The following is a 20,636-nucleotide window of genomic DNA, read 5'->3' as shown; positions in this document are numbered from 1 at the left end:
GTCCAGTGGTGGTACGATCCACCTTAAACGTCACATACAGCAAATACCTTCCCAAATAACACAATAGCATAGCTTACGGCCACCAGCCCACTTCTCTAAGGAGCCTCTACCCACCTGCCCTTCCCTCTTTCTTCCTTTTTTTAAATTTTTTTTTTTCCTTTCTAACAACTGGGGATATTTTATACCTCTAGTTTTGGGTTTGACCCATTGCTTTAAGTTTAGTGGAGGGTACTGCAGAAGAGGAGGTGCATACACACTATTATTCAGCCATCACTGAGATTACTAACAGTGAATCTCCTGTCAGCCAGACAGCCCAGCTTTGAAAGGTTGCTCACATTTTCCTGATTTCACAAAATTTGGGCTGAGGAAAAGGCGGGTAGACATAATTTCCCACTGTCCCTTTTACTAATTGCTGCCTTTCCTCGCAATTACTTTTATAAACTGGTTGGGCCCGTTACATGTAGCGTCTTTGTATTTCTAGTGGAGGCCACGCTGATGCCAGACAAGAGATCCTGACATCCGTCCTCAAGCCTTCTTCGTAATGCCTCCACCACCCTCCTCCTCACACGCGTCCCCGTGACCACCAAAACCGGTCTAGCAAGAGTAGCCAGGGTCCCCGCCTTTCTATGGCTCGGGCAGTGTCGGGGAGGGGGTGTTTCCGATCCTTCCTCACAGATAGAAAAAGTAATTTTGCTTTTCAGGTGGCCGCACCTTGCGTGGGACCACCATGGAAAAATGTCCGGCAGGGATGCCCTCACTTAAAAAAAGAAAAGAGCGGTAGGCGACTCCACAGCACGGTCAGAGCCGCCTTGGGAGAAACGGGAGGGAGGAAAAAAGGGCAGGAGCTGTGAAGTGTGACCCCTTTGGGAAGTGGTCGCCTTTCCCATCTTTGCAGTTTCAGACTTGTTCCCGGCTGTGTTGGGCTGAAGGTGCCCAGGCAGGAGAAGGGATTGGTGCTGAAATGCTTAAGGGAACTTTTAAACCCAGAGCCTTCAATGAAGGAGGAAAGAATGGGCGTGGAGGTGGAAAAAAGTTGGAAAATGGATTCGCTGACAAGTAAGGATAATAAATGAGAGGCGCTTTCAGATAGATATCTCAGTCGTGAAATTGCACCCAGCTGGTTGTGTAAGCAAACAAATAGTTTCATGTTAGGGACTCTCGAACTTGTGGCTTGATGAATAGAACACGACAGAGGTAAATGGCTCTTTAACTCATTTAGGAATAAAACTCTTTGGCTTCCTAAGTAAGAGATCTTGTGACGCCATGGATCCTGAGCGAATACTTTACAAGAGTTTTATTAGTTTCCACTTCTGCTCCTCTCGGTCTCCCCTGTAGTTCACCTCCTCCCTCACACCTCTGTCCTTTGCTTTTTTTTTTTTTTTTTTTTTTTTTTTTACTCTTTTTTTTTATCTTTCATGTCTTGCATACCTCCTGCTCGCTCTTTGTTTTTTTCTATTTATTTATTTATTTATTTATTTACTTAATATTCCTCCTCAAAAGCACCTAATAGTAGAAATTCTCCCACGATATCAGCACCTGGAAACCCGTCAGGTTTGCAAGGTACCCAGGAATATCTATGGCACCCGAGAGTTGTGGCTTTGGAAATGCAGTTATTTTTTAGTACTACTGCGGGAATCACCACAGCAAACTCATCCTCCGTCTCTCTGACCCTCTGCAGATTAAAACTGGAAGGACGTCTAAAAAAAAAATAAAATCTCATATCCAAGTCAGTGGCTGTGAAGCCAGTGAGAAGGCAAACCTTTTAAAACAAATATATCGACACATTTCATAGAGGTCATGCCGTTTCTGAAATTAGACCCAAAGATATATATATGTATATATATATATATAAAAAAAAAAAAAACAAAAAAAAACCAAAACCAAACCAAAACAAAAAAAAAACCGGAACAAAGTGGAAAAGGGCGAGGGGACCCCGATTTCTGCCTCTCCCAGTAAAGCAGAGCTCAGAGAAGAGAGATATATGGGTCTAAAAGAAAAAAGTAGAGGAGAAGAGAAGAGAGAGAGAAGAGAGAGAGAAGAGAAGAGAAGAGAAGAGAAGAGAAGAGAAGAGAAGAGAAGAGAAGAGAAGAGAAGAGAAGAGAAGAGAAGAGAAGAGAAGAGAAGAGAAGAGAAGAGAAGAGAAGAGAAGAGAAGAGAAGAGAAGAGAAGAGGACCTGCTATTTCAAGACTTACAAACTAACGCTTTGAATAGTCAAAATGTCCCATGAAACCGGAGGAAGCATGTCGACAGTGTCTGTAATAGCCGTGCACACGCGTTCGCGGACATTGCCTGTGAATGGCCGCTCGCCGGGACACTGCTGGAGAGGGTGGCTGCTGCAAGCCCTGACATCCCTGTTCAGCCTCGTCCCTCTGTCCGTCTGTCGGAGAGTCCATCCAAGCCAGGAGTGCCACCGTCCCTGCCAACCCTGCCAGCTCCTCCCTTAACATCTGCTGTCTGTTGAGGAGGGGGTGTCTGGCTGCCACACCCCACAGGTAATGAGAAAAAAAAAAAACAAAAAACAAACCAAAACAAAAAATCAAACACGCTCCCCTCAAAAAAAAAAAAAAAAAAACAAAAAAACAAAAAAACAAAAAACCAAAACGAAACAAAATAACAAAACAAAACAAAACAACCAAACCAAAAACCCCCAACACCGCCCCCGCCTCAAAAAACCCCAAACAAATAAAAAACAAAACAAAACCCCCAAGAAAACACCAACAAAGCCGGAGGTCCTATTCAGCCCTTACTGTCAGATAAAAGACATTTCTGTCTTTGTGTAGGTAGCCAACCAGTCTCCTGCGAGTGAACCCTTGCAGAATCCACCTTTTCTTGTATTACTTCTGCTGCCACTTGCAGTGACCCCTTGCCAGACTTTTCGTGCAAGACTCTCCATTTACCTCAGCAGGAAAAGAGTCTTTTGTATCTTGATCCGTCGGTTTTATTGGTGGCGATGAGACAGGTCACTCGTGATGGAGTCCCATCCCCACGCTCCCTCCCCAGCTCTACTTTATTTGGACGGATACGGGGAAAGTGGGGGTTATCCAATACCCCCATCCCTAGAGTGGGCTTATCACCCTCCTCCTGCAGATGAAGGAGGTGGATGGAAGCCGAGCCACCCAAAAGGTGGCCCCCGGGGGCAAGGGCGTGTCGAGAAACCCCGGGAAAGGGGAAGCCGCAGCCCGTGACGCTCAGGGGCAGCCGGAGGAGGTGCGCGCACACGGGCGCGCACACGCGAACGACCTCGGCCCTACCCCTACCACCGACGGCAAGCCCCCCTCCTCCTCATCTCGGGCTCAACCTACCACTTAGCAGCATTTCCAAATATTTATTCGATTAAATGTATAGAAAAGGCCTAATTGGGCGGTGGGAGGAGGCAAGCTAGTTAGCGAGGTGCTAAGAGGAGTGGGAAGGAGGGCTTTTGTATCTGCCGTGCCCCGAGCAGATCCCCTGCGCGGGGCTGGGCTGGGAGGGTCGCCCCGCTCCCAAATCCCACCGACCCCCTGCTTTCTTCCCTCCAAGCCCCGCTGCAGCCTTTGAAGCGGTGCCGCAGCTGCTGGGAGCGCGGAGGGGCCGCGGAGCGCTGCGCGGCAGGATGCGGGGATGCGGGGATGCAGGATGCGAGGGAACTCCCTGCCGACCCCGTCTCCTGAGGAGCTGGGGAGCCCAGGAGCCTCCGGGGACAGCCCCCGGCCCCCGGCAACAACCGGCCAGAAGAGATGTAGCTGGGGTTGGTTTTAAAGCAGTATATTGCAGCTTACGAATAAATCGGCAGAAACTGGCTGAGGGACCCCAGCCCGTCTCCACATTCAAATATTAATTTTTTTTCCCCCAGCAAATACCACTCTGTGACGCGATGATACAGTACTTGTAGCTGCCGTATGAATGCCCGAGAGGCTGCAGCGTGGCAAGGGAAAACATCCACTGACACAAGGCAGACTGAGCAGTTAACACTTCAGAACACGATACCGTCTTATAAGCAAAGTTTAATAAGGGATTGAAACACTTCTTTCTAGGCACATACATGGAAATAAGTGCATCTCGTACACCTCCTCTACACCTGCAAGTTTCTTGGCAATCCGTGGGTTATTATTACTCATAAATATGAAAATTAATTGAAAAATATCTACGAAAAAGTTTATCTGTTTTCATCAGTGGGATAACACCGTAATGAATTTATTTACATCTCATTGGAAGAAACTGAGACTTGTTTTTCTCTTCCGATATCCCCATCAGTTTTGTTTATTTTGGGGGTGGTGGTGGTTTTTTGTTTTGTTGGCTTGTTTCTGTTGTTATTTTTGGTTTTGGGGGGGGGTTTGCTTGTTTGTTTTGGTGGGTTTGGGGTTTTGGGGCTCGGGTTTTGCTGGTTTTTGTTTGTTTGTTTGTTTTATTTTTTTAGTTTGTTTGTGTTTTAAACTGCTGATTCATCTGGGTTCCAAATCACCCATCCCACCATAAAGCAGCGGTGAAAATGCTGCTTTCAGCGCCTCCCATGTCTGAGCAGTCCCGCTCACTCCCTGTTGAGTGCCCGGAGGGGCTGCTGGACCCCCTCTCTCCAGGGGGAAGGGGCAGGAACAAAGCTCTCACTCATGCAGCGTCCAAGTGAGTGACAAAAGGGAGGATGTCTGTCTGTCTGTCTCTCTGCCTAACTCCCTAATTCCCGTTCTTGTGTGCCCAGGTCTGGAATTATCCAAGTTCCCCCACTCCCAGCACCTATGAACACAGGCCGTTTCTCCATCCCCAATGAGGTGATACCCCCATAGAGGATCTGGCCGTAGTGTTGATTATCCAGCTGTAACTGTCTCCTGCATAGAGCTGCTCTCACCTCAGCTCTGCTGCGCCTAGAATATTAAAAACCCCAAGCGAGTTGAAGAATCTTGTTAAAGAAAAAAAAAAAAATAGGAGAAAAAGAAATAAAGAATGAAAAAAAAAATGATGGGAGATTGAGAGAAAGAGAGAGAGAGAGCGAGAGGGAGGGAGGGAAGGAAAGAAAGCGAGGAGAGTATGGAGAACAGCAAATTAAAAAGAAAACACTGCCCATGTCTTCACAAACTGAAAAGTCTACCTCATCTAGGCTTGTTTGGAGGGCACAGGAGGTGTCTGTGTGAGTGGGACAATGTTATTTTTAAAGATCCAGCTTTATTAATACATTAAGAAAGAGCTCCCTTGGTAGTATGTGTTCTTACAGCTCCGTCTCAGATCCTATAAAACATTAATGCACTGAAAGCTGTTACAGAGATCTGCACCACCAGCTAGAAGCCTTTACCTTCAAAGCAGCTCCATTACAAAAACGATTTTTAATTTTCTGGGGGGAAAAAAAAGACAAGCTGAAATGAAAAGGGGCTTTTGGCACAGAGCTCAGGCCCTGGCAGTGGGTGGGCCATGGTGTGGGATGTCACAGCCTGTGTTTTTTTGCCTGGCCATGGCACATAAGCATACATGAAATGCACTAGCTCACCACCCAATGAGCGAGCATCCAGCTGGATTTCTATATTAATGGAGTGGGAATACCCTCCACACACAGCAACTAGAGTTGGGGAAAAAAAGCGAGAGATCTGTTCTGGCTGACAGTAAGCACAAGGCATGCACACTGGAGCCTACACTGGGGTTTGTGAGCCCTTGGAGTGGAAAAGAAGATAAAAACAAAAACCCCACAACCCCACACCTAGCCCCCAGAGGCCAAAAGCCACCATGCCTGGAACAAACAGGACTCATGGCTAGAGTATGCCTCCTGCTGCACGGGCAGAGATGATGGCATGTGGTGACTTCAACCCATGCCCACAGTGTCTGAGAGTAGAAAGCAATGTGTGAACTCAGTGGAAAATCCAGGTGATGGGAAAAGGTGCTTCAAAAAGGGGTAGGTCAGCCTGATAGGCCATCAGCCTTAGTGGAGAGTCTGTGGTGCAGTCCCAGAGAGGTGAGGACACCTAAGGCATCACACTGCAACTCCTGCTCCCTTTTCCTAGGCCTTGACAGCTCAGCCCTAAGCTTATATGTCAAGTCCATTTTGGAGCATCCCTCAGTTTACACGACTTGGTTACCCCTCCCAAGTATTTTTAAAGTTTTCCTTTTTAGCACCAGTACAGGAGTTAAAAATGTGGGGAAATTTGTTGTTGTTGTTTACATTTTTTTCTTTTCTTTTTATTTTTCCTTTTTTTTTTTTTTTTCTTTTTTTTTTTTCTCTTTTTTCAGTGAATTGTTGGCATGTTTCAAGCAACAAGACTCATGGGTTGTGGGGTGATAAGTTGGGGGTTTTTTTGCTAAATTCTTTTATTTTTTTTTAAATTCTCACTTCAATTTTAATTCTTGAAGAACAGCTTTGACAACATATATCGCACTCATTATAAGAAGCAAAGGGTTATATCAAAAATTATTAGTATAGAATCACAGGAAACCTGGTTTGGAACCAGAAAAAAATACAAAACAGATATAGATACATAGACACAGGACAATTCTTTTATAATTATTTGGAAAATGTTATTTTCCCCTAATTCTCCATTTTTTTTTTCCTTTATGCGCATATGATGTTTTAACTTTTACCAAAAATGAAAATAAAGACTAATATATTACAAAATGAGTAACAATGTTCATGGTAAGTGTTTGCGCATGGAAATTTTGTTGTTTGCTTGGTTTTGGGCGGGTTTTTTTTCATTCTACACAAGGTTCAGTTCAGTTTCAATGCTTTTTTGTTTTGTTGGTTTACTGTACAGCATATATCAACAACAGTCCACAATAAATCCTGGAAGATCCAGTATCCCCTTCAGGTTTGGTTAATATCCCCTCAATACTCATTTTTTTTTTGTCTCTTTTATTAATATTATTTATTTCTTTTTTCCTCCTCTCCGAAAGAAAAAAAAAAAAAAAAAAAACAAAACAAAACCAAAATAGGCCAAAAAAAAAAAAAAAAAAAAAAAGGCGAAAAAACATCACAACCTCCACGGACGACAGGTCCGTCCTTCTCCCCTCCACGGCCCCAGTCTGCTCCCACTCGCCCTTTCTTTTGTTCAGTGTCCACCTCCCGGGACCCCCCCGCACCCCGACTGCCCCTCGGTGCGAGCGCTCCCCTCTCCGCCGCTCCGCCGCCTCTCCGCCGGGGATGCGGGATGGGCTCTAGGAGCACTGGATGGACATGTAAGGCCAGTTGAAGCTGCTCCCCGACAGTAGCATATCCCTGATGAGGGTTTCGATGGGGGTTTTACCTACCAAGCGGACGAAGAAGAGCTGCTCGATGACGGAGGAGGACACGGTGCGCAGGGAGGGCAGCCGCAGCAGCAGCTTCCCGAAGCGGCTGGGCTGGTTGGGGTACTGGCTCCGCACGTACTCCTCCAGCGCGCACTGCGATTTCTCCTGCAGGCTCTCGATGTGCGCAGCATCCGACAGGCCGCAGGCGTCTGCCCACCGCACCGCACCCGCGGAGGCAGCGCCGAGCGGCGGCGGGCGGGGGGAGAGTGCAGGGAGGAGGTGGAGGAGGAGGAGGAGGAGGAGGAGGAGGAGGAGGAAGCGGGGGGGGAGATGGTTAGTGGCTGGGAACCACACGGGGAAACGCCGCGAGGATGGGGGGCAGCGCAAAGGTGCTCCCCCATCCCATCCCGTCCTATCCCACCCCACCCCATCCCATCCCATCCCATCCCATCGCATCCCATCCCATCCCGCGCACCGCTGCCGGATAAACAACGCGAGCCTCGCCGCGCCTCGTCGCCGCTGTGGGTATGCTCACCCGGAATACGATGGGGTGCCAACACCCCGCTCGTCCCAACCTCACACGCACACAAACACCCCACTCTTCCTTCCCACATCCCCCCCACCGACACTCCGCGCTGCCGAGCGTGGCTGCTGCTCCAGGGAGCCCATCCACCGGGATGCTGGAAACCTGGACCAGCCCCCTTAAACAACGCCGAGGGGAAGAAAAATAAGGTATTGGGGGGGAGGGGGAATAAATAAATGAATGAATAAATAGATAAATAAATAAATAAATAAATAATAACAACAATAATAATTATAGAAACAGCAACAATGATAAGGTAAGCAGAGTGGCACACAGGCAGAGTGAGACACAAGGAGTTTGTTGACATGGCTGCACATCACACAGAGGCAGCGACTGGGACCTGCAGCGACTGGCAGGCAGCCGGCTGGGGGATGCCGTGGGGCAGAGGAGTCTCCTCTGCTCCTGCCTCGCTGCCAGCCATCGCAAATTTGCCAGGTCTTTGCGGGCTGCGTGATAAACCCGGTAGCAAACGGCTAGGTTAGTCCCAGCTTGCGCTCAGCGGGCGTCTGTAGCTCTCAGACACAAAGCTGGGGAGAGCCGCAGCGGCTAAGCCTTGCCTAAATGAAACCAGAGAGACTCCTTCCTTACAGGTCCTTCTGGCACCCAAACTGTCAGAAACATACGCCTTGCACCTTGCAGAGCTATGCGACCTGGGCAAGCTGTACTAATCCAAAAGCAGAAACCCTTCACATCCACGCTTTTGTATCTACGCACGTTATTCTGTGTATATAGATACAAGCAGAGAGGTATGGATGCATCTGTGCATTTGCACACATAGAAAGACACTTACAACACATATCCTATCTCTGAGAACACATAACCCAAACCAGAGGATAACTGTGCACCAGCTGCTTGTGGAAGGACTTGCCCAGGAAAGAACAGTCATGGAAAAGTGGTGGGCAAGCCCAGGTGGTTGAAGCCATCCACATTGCTTCAAAGACTCAGAGTAGATATTTAAAACACCAAACCACAATAATAACCAAAAATCCTAACAAAAAACCTCCAACCAACAAAACAAAAAAATCCTCCAGCCATCAAGATCAGTACAAGGCGGTCAGCCAGCAGTGCAGTTTAACAGATCAAAGAGCCAGACTTTGATAATATATAGATCCATATATGAACGAGTTAATGGCCCCCAAAAAGACATTATAAAAATGTGAATGAAGAGTTGTGACCCTGAAAAGACACAACAAATTAACAAATTATTCAAAGCTATATATGAAATTAAAATAAAATAAAATAAAATAAAATAAAATAAAATAAAATAAAATAAAATAAAATAAAATAAAATAAAATAAAATAAAATAAAATAAAATAAAATCTATTGTACTGGCATTTTTGAAGCTAAAGTCTTCCCTTACCAAGAACTGACTTTACAGAGATTTCGGATCACCTTCGTCTACAATACTACGGCCTCAAGCAAAAACACAAATAAAACAAGCCATAATTTAGGAACTTCAGAGAAGTAGAACCTCTGACCCGAGCTGCGGACTTGGCATCCCTCAGACACACAATTATCTGAGCCAGGCTGCTCTGCTAATCCATACTCTACCTTTAATGCAATGATACTTTGCAACATCTAAAGCACCAGGTTGCAACATATATATCTATCAAAAGCTGGGGCCTGTTCTTGTTTGCAATACATATCAAAACCACAGACCTGTTCATATGTTGATTGCCACAAATCAGATTCCATATTTACATATATCTTGCTATTTTACATGCATTATCTGCCCATTATGCATTAGGATCCTATTCAACTTCCAAACAATGCAATATGAAAGGGTCTTACTGACACCCTGGCAGGGCTTTTTTCTTTATGCCCCATATGTCATACCCTTAAGGTTAGTAAAATATTTATCAGACATTTACGATAAGTGCACCTATAAGTGTAGGTCACTGGACAATGTGGATGGGGAACTTGCTCTCTGAAAGGGCATCAGCCTGATTCGTGTGTGTGTTGGAAAAATTGGCCACGGATTTTGCCTTAGACCTTCAAAAACTCAGAATTTTCTCATGCCGATAGTATCTGTTGGGCTTCAATTATTTTAAATGGTCTGGCATATGCCTTCACTTGGGTTTTATTCCACAGCCTTAAGTGGGGGTGGGAAGTCTCAATTCTCCCTTCAGAATGAGATTAAAAATAATAATAATTAAGGGATCCACAACTCGAGTATATTATGCAGCCCAGAGAGGTGCAATCCATGGGAGAAATAATGCAATCCGTGTTTACTGAAGGTGAATTATTATTCCATCTCAGAAAGTGGGCTAATGTGAAAATCCTGTGTGTGCCTTGCTTTTTTACATGGCAGTGTGTCAATAAGGGAAAGCTCTATATTTTTTCTTGCAGTCTATGGAAAAGAAATTATGTAAATAAATAACCATTACTGCTCAACACACTCCAGCCTTCCCCTTTGTAGTGGCGGCAATGTATTTCATGTTACATGTTCAGAAGAGTTTAGTGTTCAGAAAATATAGACGTGATCAGCTGGCATCTAACCAGAAATCAAAAGTTCTGATTGCGCTGCAAATAGATTTATTTGATTTATGTTATCTGTCTCTGTCTGTTCCTGGAAACATATATTTATGACGATGAAAAGGTAGCTGCAGGAATTAATATTGCAAAGTTTGGCAGTGGGGGGAAGGAGATGAGGGCAAGGAGGAGGGTGTGGGAGAGAAGGCAAGAAAGGAGCTGGTTTTGGGTTACTACACAGCTTTTGGATGATGTCCAGAATTTTACAGATTAAATACATGCTCTCTGGAGCCCAAATGTAAAAACCACAACAGGAGAAATCCATGCCAGTTTTAGATACTAAGTCCTTAGTGAAGGACTTTGGACAATATGTCCAAAAATGTCTTTTCTGTCACTTAAAGTTTGTTTAAAGTTGGATGACTTTGAGAAAGGCTTCTCATGAATTCCCCTCTGAATATGCAATGAAAACAATTTTAGTGAAAAGTGGAAATGTGTGGAAGGGGTAAGAGGTAGTAGATTACTCCTGACAGCAATATTTCCATTTTCTGAGATGCCCCATGTGATCCTGCCCTGAAATAATATTATTGTTCCCTTCCTTCATTCTCCACTTCACTGTGGGAAGGGGCTTCTCCCCTCACAAATATTAAGTTATTATATTTGTTTTTATTATGTGTAAATGAAGGGCTTCTCTAAAGCCACTTGCCCTTTTTCTAGCCAAGGTCAATTGTTTTGGAAGTAAACGGGGAGGATTTGCGGGAACAGGGAGAGAAGAGAAAGAAAAAAAAATTAAAATATTCCCTTAACCATGTCCCTGTCAGGGGCAACTTCCTTCACAGGGCCTTTGGCATGTGGAAGGGTTGAGGCACAGGCCAGACATTTTCCCAGCTCTGCTTGGGAAGAATCTCTCCAAGTTGGGTCTGGGGAGAAAAAGGGTTCTCTTCGACTGTCCCTGTGTATTGATGAGCTCCCTGAAATGAATGGGAAAGTCTGGCAGTCTGCAGGCAGGCTGTGGAGTTAAATCACCCTGATAAATGCAGGCAGGTCTCTTTGTCACTCTTGAAAAACATGTTTCCATCAAGAAGACTTATTATGATAAAATACATTAAAATGTCGAGTTGGCTATTCAGTAAATCTTCCATTTGTTTTAAGATTTGCACATTATCCTTTGCAAAGAAATATTCCCTCCAACACTGCGAGACTGCATTTGCACTGGAAATAAAAGGGGGCAGTCACAGTACATGTCTCCGACCACCCTGCATACAAATTAGATATCCTGTCTAAATAAATTATCTGATGTTCAAATCGATATTAATACTACATTTGCTGCATTACAATATAGTGCAAATTTAGGAGTCATTTTAATACAATGTAAATACTATCTTTCGTGCTTGAAAGGCAACAAATATTGATGGATTATAAACTGCTCAGTGTTAAACAAGGCCTTTGAACGATTTGCCATCTTTGTTCAGGAATGCTTTTAATTTTGCCTTGGCCTGGTTTTAAGTCACATTTATCAGAACTGTTTAGTTATTGCTAATCGGGAAAAGAGGGGAGAGGCTTGTACAAGAGAGGAGCTAGGGGATGGGGAGAGGGTGTACAAAAATGAAAAAATGAAAAAAAAAAAAAAAAAGAAAAGGGAAAACAAGTAGGAGAGGTGGCAATTAGCCACATCGTGATGATAATTAGAATAATAATTTTAAAATTACGCTGCCCAGACTCTTATCTTGCCTTGTTTCCATTTCCTATATTTCCTTCACATAGTTCCCCTTTGATGTTTATAAATTCTCCCTTGCAGGTTACAATAATAGTATACGTATTATATTCTTATAGGCTATGACCAGAGCACTTCAAAGGCAATGCTAATGCAACTTTCCTGCTACTTAATTCAAACCATCTATCACAGGGAAAAATTGTTAACATGCATGTTTCCACCGCCTACACTTAATTTGATTTTGGTTTTTAGTATTTTTTTTTTTTTTTTTGGAGGGGCTGTGTGTTAAAGAGCCAGTATCAGTGGTGATGAGGGAGAGGCTGATCCCTGGACCGGAGTGTACCCCCATCAGGTGCTATGTTTCCTCGGCCTCCAGTCCCTTTCCTTTAAAAATAATTCTATGTAATTTTTCCCCCCTTATTTTCCCGCAGGTGGTTGGTTGGGTTTTTTTGCCCCTTTTTTTTTTTTTTTTTTTTTTTTTTTCCTCCAGACTTCTCGCATCCCCAACCCGTCCCCTCACCTGAGGTGAAGAGGACGATGGCTTTCAGACAGCTGTACTCAGCCGAATCGACGTGCAGCGCCTTCAGCTTCTCCACCTGTTCCTGGAAGATGCGGATGTGGTCCATGAAGGCGACAACGCGGTCTGCCGACATGGGGGAGGCGTGGAGGCCGGCGGCGGCCAGGAGCGGGGCCACATGGAGGGGCATGGAGCACTGGGCAGCGTTGAGGACGAAGAGCTCGCTCCAGGTGAGCCGCAGCAAGGCCACCTGGTCGGTGATCTGCAGGTCGGGGAAGAAGGGGATGTTGCGGGCCCACTCGACGGCGCTGAAGAGCAGACGGGCGGCCAGCTCGCAGATGTTCTCGATGCCCATGATGTTGTTGGGCTGCATGCACTGGCTGCCGTAGCGGGAGGTGGGGTAGGGCTCGGCCCGCAGCAGGAGGGAGATGTATCCCGAGAGATAGCAGTGCCCGTTCAGGGGGTCGCCGTTGGTCAGCGCGTACTGGCCGGGGTTGGGCTGGGTGGGCGGCATTCTTCCTCGCTGAACCGCTGACAAAAAGAAGGAGAGAAGGAGAGGAAATGTGCATCCAGGAGGCTTCGCAGGCATCGCCCCGGCGGCGCTGCCAACCAGCCGGAGACAATGCCGGGGCTTCTTCCCCCCTCCCCGCCAGCGCCTCGCCCCCGGCACACGCACAGGCACGGACAGACAGAGGCATGCGGAGCCGGGCAGCTGCCGCCGACCCGCATCGCGCCCCCCGCCCGGCCCCTGCTCCGGCCCCGGCCCCGGCCCCGACCCCTGCTCCGGCAGCCTCAGCCAAGCGCGTTCCGCTCCCCCCACCCCGGCCACAATGCAGACAGGCTTCACAAAATAAACAGATTAAAAAGAAAGGGGAAAAAAAAAAAAAAAAAAAAAAAAAAAAAGCCAAGGCAAACAAGACAAATCCGCACACAACCCCCCCCCCCTCCCTCTTCCCCCCTCCCCTCTGGTAACAAAAGAAAGACCCGCACGTAAAAAAAAAAAAAAAAAAAAAAAAAAAAAAAATTCAAAGAAATCCTCCGGGTGGTGAGAAAGTACAGTTAAAAATCACAGCCAACTGTAAAAAAGAGCCAGGCTCTGTTGTGAATCCCAGCCTATTGCCCTGATACCACTGAAATTTACGAAAAAACTGATGTGTCTCTTTTTAGAATAAAACATTAAATAAAGCAATTCAGAAAACCAAATGCGTCCATATTCTTCAAAAATACCTCGTCGTTACCCTTCAAGCTGGAACAGGTCGCAGCGTTCCAGCTCCCCACTGCTAACTTTATTACACAGAACCAGCTTTCCATAGAGTCCCCCCCTCCCCCGCCCAGCAAAGTTTTCCCTGCTAAAAGGAAGAGAAAGGTTAAATATTATCAAGGGGAAGGGGGAAATAAAACAAAAATGTCCGAACTTACAATAGCCAAACATTCGTGGAAAAAAAAAGGAACGGTGTAATTAATATCTTTGGTGAGCTGTTGCCACTGCAAAAGCCTGCAGTCAGCGTTGCACAGTGAATGCACAAGCTTGCAACTGCAAAAACACTGGATTCATTAACCATCTCCACACAGAGCGTAAGCATGCCTCGAGTCCCGAAAGCTGACCAAAGTTGGTGTTTTTTTTTTTTTTTTTTTTTTTTTTTTGTGTGTGCGTGTGTTTTACTCCATCAGTGCCAGCGTTTGCAGCCGGCTTGCCATGTAAACAAACGTAACTTCAGGGGAAGATACGGCTACTCAGGCTTGCTTGTACCCTGCACACGCAGACACACACCCGCACAACCGCACACGCTCGCTGGCACACACCCGCACACGCAGTCACGCATGTTTCCGGCGTGCCACATTTTTCTCAACTTTCTCTTTTCTTCCCCAACGAGCCCTCCTCGCCACCCGGGCCAGACCTCTGTCCTGCTGCTCTACCTGTCCCTCTTCAATCTACTTGCAAACTTGGCAGATATTTTTCATTTAACTGTGTGCACAGTTCTCACTTTTTTGTTTATTTTTTCTCCTCCTTCCTTTTAATTTTTTTTTTTTTTTTGCTTTCCTCCACTCTCCCAGGTTTGTACCAACAGCCCCTGCAGCTATCAATGAAGCCATCATATTTGTGAGCTCTTTCATATCTGGAGCAGCCTAATTCAATTCCTTTTCTTGTGGCATATAAAATAGAGTTTTAAAATCCCTGCTTCGCAAAATAATCTATTTCGCTGACGTGACATCTTTAGAACATCTTTAACGACAGTCAGAGAGTAAACTTTAAACCGAGAGAACATGTTTCGAGGAGAAAGGAGGGCAGGAAATCTCCCTACACCAGAATGGGTCTGAACTCAAGGAAAACCACAGGCAACTTTTGGAAAGGAGGAGAAAAAAAAAATAGCACAGCAGTTGGAAATAGTGGGGATCCCGCTGCCAGATGCAGGCTGCGGATGCTGCTAAAATGAGAAGAACCGAGGTTATAAATCGAGATTAGTATGAAGACTTTAAGGAGAGGGTGGAGTTTGATGAAGAAATAAAATGAGCAGTGCACTAAGAAAAAAAAAAAAAAAAAAAAAGAAAGAAAAGAAAGAAAAAAAAAGAAATGACAGAAGTACAGAAACACGGTTCAGCCACAAACTTTCCTTTGAACGCATGGAATGAAAACAAGGCCAAATCTCGCACAGAAGCACACTCCGGGGCACCGGGAAGCACAGGGAAGCGGAGACAGAGTAGCACATTTTCTCCCTTTTTCTTTCTTTCTTTCTGTCTGTTTTTTTTCTTTTTTCTTTTTTTTTTTTCCTCCCCTTTTCTCCCTTCCATCTTTTTCACACCCTTTCCTCTTTCTCTAATTACACGTCTTTCATCTTTCTTTGGGAAAAAAACGAGCCTGAGAGGTGAATCTACCGAGAAGTATCGCAGGTTTAAAAAGAAATGATGGGGTGGAAAGGGGGTGGGGAGGGGGTGAGGGGGAAGGAAGCTGAATGGAACCACATCTCGTACGGGAGAAAGATGTATCTCCCCCCACCCTCCGGTCTCATGCCAACAATAGACAAAACCACATCTAAAACACGCACACGCACACACGCATACACGCGCGCGCAGGGGGAAGTGGGGATAGCGGCTAAATGATAAATATTTAGCAAGCGATTGTAATAATAGTAGTAATAATAATAATAATAATAACAATAACAATAATAAATTCTCTGCACAATTATGGGGAAAGGGGAGAGTGTGGCAGTGCCGGAGAAGGGGGTGGGGAAGAGCGGGAGGGAGGGCAGGAGGCACAAACCGAAAAGCAAAAGAAAACACCACCAACCACCATCGACAATAACAACAGAACCTGGTGCAAAGCTGCCAGATGGAGTGCAGGCAGAGGAAGAGATTGACGTGTGCATGGAAATATATAGAGTCCTGGATTGCTACGAAGAGCAGTAAATATATATATATGTATACACACATATATGTGTGTGTGTTTATTTTAATATATTTATATTTAAATGCGTGTGTGTTTGCACGCCGTGCGTGTGCGCGCGTGTGTGTGTGTGTATATATGTATATGCATATAGGTGCGCGTGTGTGCGCGTACGGACAGGCAGACACAGACAGACGGAGAGCCCTCGCACACGCACGCCTGCACAGCCACGGGGAGAGGGGAGCGATAGCATAGTAGGGAAGAAATATTCACCTTCCCGCCTCATGCCCACTTTGAGGCACTTCTTGAGGCGGCAGTACTGGCACTGGTTGCGGTGGTGCTGGTCGATGGGACAGTTCCTGTTGGCGCGGCATGTGTAAGTTAAGTTCCTGCGGACGCTCCTCTTGAAGAAACTTTTGCAGCCCTCGCAGGTGAACTGGCCGTAGTGCTTGCCGCTGGACTTGTCCCCGCACACCACACACTCGATGTGCTGCTGGCTCTGCCCCGAGCCCTGCTGGCCCGCTCCCTTGTCTCCGGCCGTGCCCGGCGTGGAGGGGGGTCCCGGCTGGCTGGGGGTCTGCGGGGTGTGTGGGGTGGCCGAGCTCCCTTGCTGCTGGGGCTGCTGCTCCCGGCCCGGCTGCGTCGCGGCGGGGTTGGGGCCGCTCGGAGTGCCCCCGGCCACGTCTTCCTGCGGATCTCGCCAGCTGCTAACTACCATTGCCATATCTCGGGCCCAAAAAAGTGCTGGGGAGCGGCGCGTCTCGCTGCGGGCTGCCGGGGAGTGAGGCGGGGGGCGGGGGGCTGGCGGCCGCCCGGGCGCCGGGGGCGAGCGGAGAGCGAGGGGACCCTTGCTGCCGCCTGCCTCCGCCTCGGCTGCCGCCGCCGCTGCCCTGCTGCCGCCGCCGCTGCTGCCGGCTGGAGCCGCTCCTGCCGTTTTCTTTATTTTATTTATTTTTCGCCGCCTCGAGCCCCCCTCCTCTCGCTCGCGCTCTTGCTAATTTTTTTTTTTTTTTTTTTTTCAGAGAGGGGGAGGGGGCGACGGAGGATTTTCTCCCTCTCTCTTTCCCCCCCCCTTTCCCTTTCCTTTTCCTTCCTTCCTTTTCCTTTCCTTCCCTTCCCTGCCCTTTCCAGCGCTCCCCCCCCTCTTTAAAATACCCCCGCCTGACCGCGTCCCCCCCTCTGCTCCCGCTCTCGCTGCCTGCTCTCGCCCTCCCCCCCCCCCCCCCCCCCCCCCGCCGCCACTTCAAGTTGCAAAATCAGAAACGGCAAACAAGGCTGTCGGGAGAGGCATTCAGGAGAGTAACACGCCGGACACGCACACGCAGGCAGACACGCGCGAACACTCGGCTCCCCACTCGCGCACTCGCACACACGCACGGGCACAGGCACACGCGGTCCGGGCGCTACGAGCGCGGAGGATGTGCAGGCATAGAGGAAGCCGCGGCGCCGCCGAGGAGGAGGAGGAGGAAAAGGAGGAGGAGGTGGAGGAGGAGGAGGGGAAGGAAGAGGAGGAGGAGGAGGTCGCCGCTCGCCGCTCGCCGCCGCCGGGGCTCGGCCGCCGCCGCTCCCGCGGAGGCTGCTGTCGCTGTCGCCGCCGCTGCCGCCGCTGTCGCCGGTGTGGGCTCTCGGGGAGGCGGGAGGTCGAGAGAGGAGCCGCTCGCCGGCGATCAGAGTATGGAGGTGTCCGGGGGCCAGGTCCAGGGCAGGGCGCCGTCAGCCATTCAGGGCGGCGGAGCCGGGGAGCGCGGCGGAGGCGGGCGGGGAGCTGAGGCAGTTTGATCTCCTGTCGCGGCGGCGGGGAAGGAGGAGGAGGAGGAGGTTGCCGGTCGCTGCTCTTTCTCTCCCGAGCTGCTCTCTCTCGCTCTCTGTCTCTCTCGCTCGCTCGCGCTCTCTCTCGCCTTTTTTTAAAAAAAAAAAAAAAAAAAAAAAAAAAAAAAAAAAAAAAAAAAAAAAAATCGCAGGAAAAAAATCGGATGTGACTAAATTCGCAGAGGAGACGAATTCACGGCGAAGTGTAAAAATAGAAAACGGGAATAATAATGACACTTGCAGGAAAAAGAGAGATCCAAAGTAGGTCGGTAAATAAATCCTCTTCTTTTCCTCTTTCTTGCCTTTTCCGTCTTCTTCTCCTGTGAGAGCGCACGATACTGGTTGCGAGGGAAAAAAAAAAGAAGAAAATCGGTGGAAATCGCCCCAAAAAGATTCTTTTTTTTTTTGTTTGTTTAGTTGCCTAAAAAAAAGTATTTCGTGTAAAAACTCATCACCCAGAAGAGAAGCCCTCCCCCAAAATAAAAAAAAAATAGGCAAGAATGGTCAAAATAATAACGGTATTAAGATGTGAACGCGTTCTTTCTGTCTCTCTCTCTCCGGACTTTCCCCCTCCCCCCTGTTTCTCTCTCTCTCCTTTCCCCCTTTTTTCTTTCTTTCTTTCCGAGTTTTTTTTTTTTTTTTTTTTTTTTTAGTTTCACCTCTCTCCTCTTCTCCTGCAGGAATGGAGCGAAAGACACAAGGAGGAAGGGTGGAAAAAAGAAGAAAAGGAAGGAGAAGAGGGAGATGAAGGGGGGGGGGCACACAACTAATAGAATATGCAAGAAAGGGAAGGGGGGGAGAGAGGGAGAGAGGGGGAGAGAGGGAGAGAGAGGGAGAGAGAGAGAGACCCAAAAAATGAATGCGTTTAAACGGGAAGCCTAGCAGAGCAATGTTTCCGAAAGGGGGATCTGCGCGAATGTCTGTATATAGTGAACTTTGACACTACTATTGAAACTGACACGTTTCTATGGAGATCGCTGCCTTATATGGAGCTCGTGTCAAGGAGCCAAGAGAAGGGCTGCTGGCAACTGATAATCAAAGGCGACTGACTGGTCAGAGCCCTGAACTGGGGGGAGAGAAAATGGGAGGCTAAGGTTAGCCAAGCCTCCTTCACTCCATTGGTTACCCCCCCAACTTCCCCCACCTCCCCGCGCTTCCCCCCCTTTTTTCTCTCTCTTTTTTTTTTTTCTTTTCTTTTTTTTTTCCTTCTTTTTTTTTTTTTTTTTTTTTTTTTTTTAAATTAAAAAAAAAAATCTCCGCTACCTACTGACTGGGATGGGGAAGGGAGGGGAGAAGGCAGGGGGGAGGAAGGGAGGGAGGGGAAAAGGGAGGGAGGAAGGGTAGAGAGAGGGAGAGGAGATTCTTCTGACAAGCACAATATACATTGAGATCCCCCTGTGCTGCTATTTACTTTGAGACCTGATTAGTACGGGTCGTCTACGGCCCCTCTCCCCCCACCCCATCACACACATGGCCAGAGGAGGATGCATTGCGATAGGCAGAAAGGTGCAATTAAAAGGACGTGATGTGGGCTCCCTGTGAAAAGTTGATGTGGGGTTTTTGGTTTTTTTCCCCCTGCAGATCTGAAACAGGGATTTGTCTCCCGCTTCGGGGTTGCAAAAGCCACTCCATGTGGCTTTTTTAATGATGGAGAGGGAAACGCTCGCTCTGCGCGGAGGAGCAGGCGTCCGTGTATGCGCACCCTTGTGCACACACGCACTGGAGTCCACACAAGTATTCAAACCCCCATATGTTCCCATCCCACTTCGGGCTATTTTTGCAGCCTGTCCCTCGTCCCTCATCTCTCATTACTCACCGAACACGTCCATCCGCAGCCCCGCAGGGCTCCAAGCTTCTCGCGGCGGTTTCACCCCTACCTTTTAATTTTATTTTGGCGGGGGGTGGGGGGGGGCTTTGTGAGCACTCAGAACAACCCCAAGCGCCCTGCATGCAATGCTCTCCCCCTCGCTCCCCTCCCCGCGGATCCCCTGATGTCCCGGGGTGCACGGGGGGTGCTGGGGTGCCGCTCCCCTCCTTCCCCGGCGCTCCCCTGAGCGGCCCCGGCCCCGGCGAGCAGGAATCGCTGGCTCCGGCTGCCATCTAGTGGGCACGGAGCCGTCGGCCCGGGGGAGCCCGTGGATAGGGGGGTTCCGCGCCTGTCTCCGGCCTTCCACCCCACTCCCTATTTTTACCAAAAAATGTATTCCCCCTTTTTTTTTTTTTTTTTTTTTTTTTTTTTTTTTTTTTAATTTATTTTATTTTAGATAGAAAACTGCACTGAAGAGAAAACCCTCTCCCTTTCAATTTCTGTCCCTCTCACAAGCCCGCCTTATCTGCAGCTTCCCTTTTGTCAGCGGTCTGAAATTTGGGTTCGAAAGACTGCGTGTGACAAAGAGGAAACTGACTGTAAAAGCTGAATACCTCCCCCCCGCAACAAAAATCCCATCAAAACCAACACCCCAGGCCCCTCTGCTCGACACCATACCCTTATCTCAGCTCTCAATAAAGTTTATAATCAGATTAGAAGCTGGATGGAAAACCTGCAGAAGGAAAGGAAATAAAAAGGTGACAGAAGTTTTATTGTTATTATTTATTTTTGTAAAGTGATGTTGTTTTAATTAAAAGTAAAGAAAAAAAAAAAAAAGTCCCTCAACTTTGATGTTTAGTGATCACGATATTTTTTTTCTTTCCCTGTCAACTCTAAAATCTGAGGCTGGGAGCCGCCTGAAGAAAAGATTCCTTCATCAGTCCTAAGATCAGAATAAACGCTTGATTTTGTTCCGAAATAATGAAGAGATTTTCAATGAGCCCCTTGGCCAAGCCGTCTCTGTTGTATATTGCATTGATAAAAAGGATGTTATTGACTATGCAACAGTAGGCTTCTTTCCTCTCTCTCGCTCTTTCCAAATAAAATCTCCGTCCTGTTTCTTGGTCAGTGAAAAGGTGAAACGAATAAGATTAAATAGGACAAAAAAAGCAAG

At 47.4% G+C, this 20,636-nt stretch overlaps 2 protein-coding genes across 5 annotated transcripts; one reads left to right on the top strand and one right to left on the bottom strand.

Annotated features, from left to right (window-relative positions):
* Positions 1-3,988: 3,988 nt before the first annotated feature.
* Positions 3,989-17,103, bottom strand: NR2F1 (nuclear receptor subfamily 2 group F member 1). Of its 4 annotated transcripts, XM_056514220.1 has the most exons (4): positions 16,120-17,103; positions 12,468-12,995; positions 7,202-7,389; positions 3,989-7,117 (listed from the first exon to the last, which is right to left on the bottom strand). In XM_056514220.1, exons 1-4 carry the CDS (start codon positions 16,568-16,570, stop codon positions 7,109-7,111), a joined length of 1,176 nt encoding a protein of 391 aa, XP_056370195.1. In that variant the 5' UTR covers positions 16,571-17,103; the 3' UTR covers positions 3,989-7,108. The 4 variants fall into 4 exon arrangements, with proteins under 4 accessions (XP_056370195.1, XP_056370194.1, XP_056370197.1 ...); XM_056514219.1 differs by having other exon boundaries at positions 3,989-7,389; XM_056514222.1 differs by lacking the exon at positions 16,120-17,103 and adding an exon at positions 13,884-15,333 and having other exon boundaries at positions 3,989-7,389.
* LOC130265264 (uncharacterized) lies at positions 17,103-20,299 on the top strand. The gene is made up of 3 exons (XM_056514223.1): positions 17,103-17,518; positions 19,237-19,389; positions 19,920-20,299. Exons 1-2 carry the CDS (start codon positions 17,265-17,267, stop codon positions 19,298-19,300), a joined length of 318 nt encoding a protein of 105 aa, XP_056370198.1. The 5' UTR covers positions 17,103-17,264; the 3' UTR covers positions 19,301-19,389; positions 19,920-20,299.
* Positions 20,300-20,636: the final 337 nt, after the last annotated feature.

The sequence above is a fragment of the Oenanthe melanoleuca genome, chromosome Z, assembly GCF_029582105.1.
Source record: "Oenanthe melanoleuca isolate GR-GAL-2019-014 chromosome Z, OMel1.0, whole genome shotgun sequence".
Taxonomy (NCBI): domain Eukaryota; kingdom Metazoa; phylum Chordata; class Aves; order Passeriformes; family Muscicapidae; genus Oenanthe; species Oenanthe melanoleuca.
This window is presented reverse-complemented; position numbering and strand designations above follow the sequence as displayed.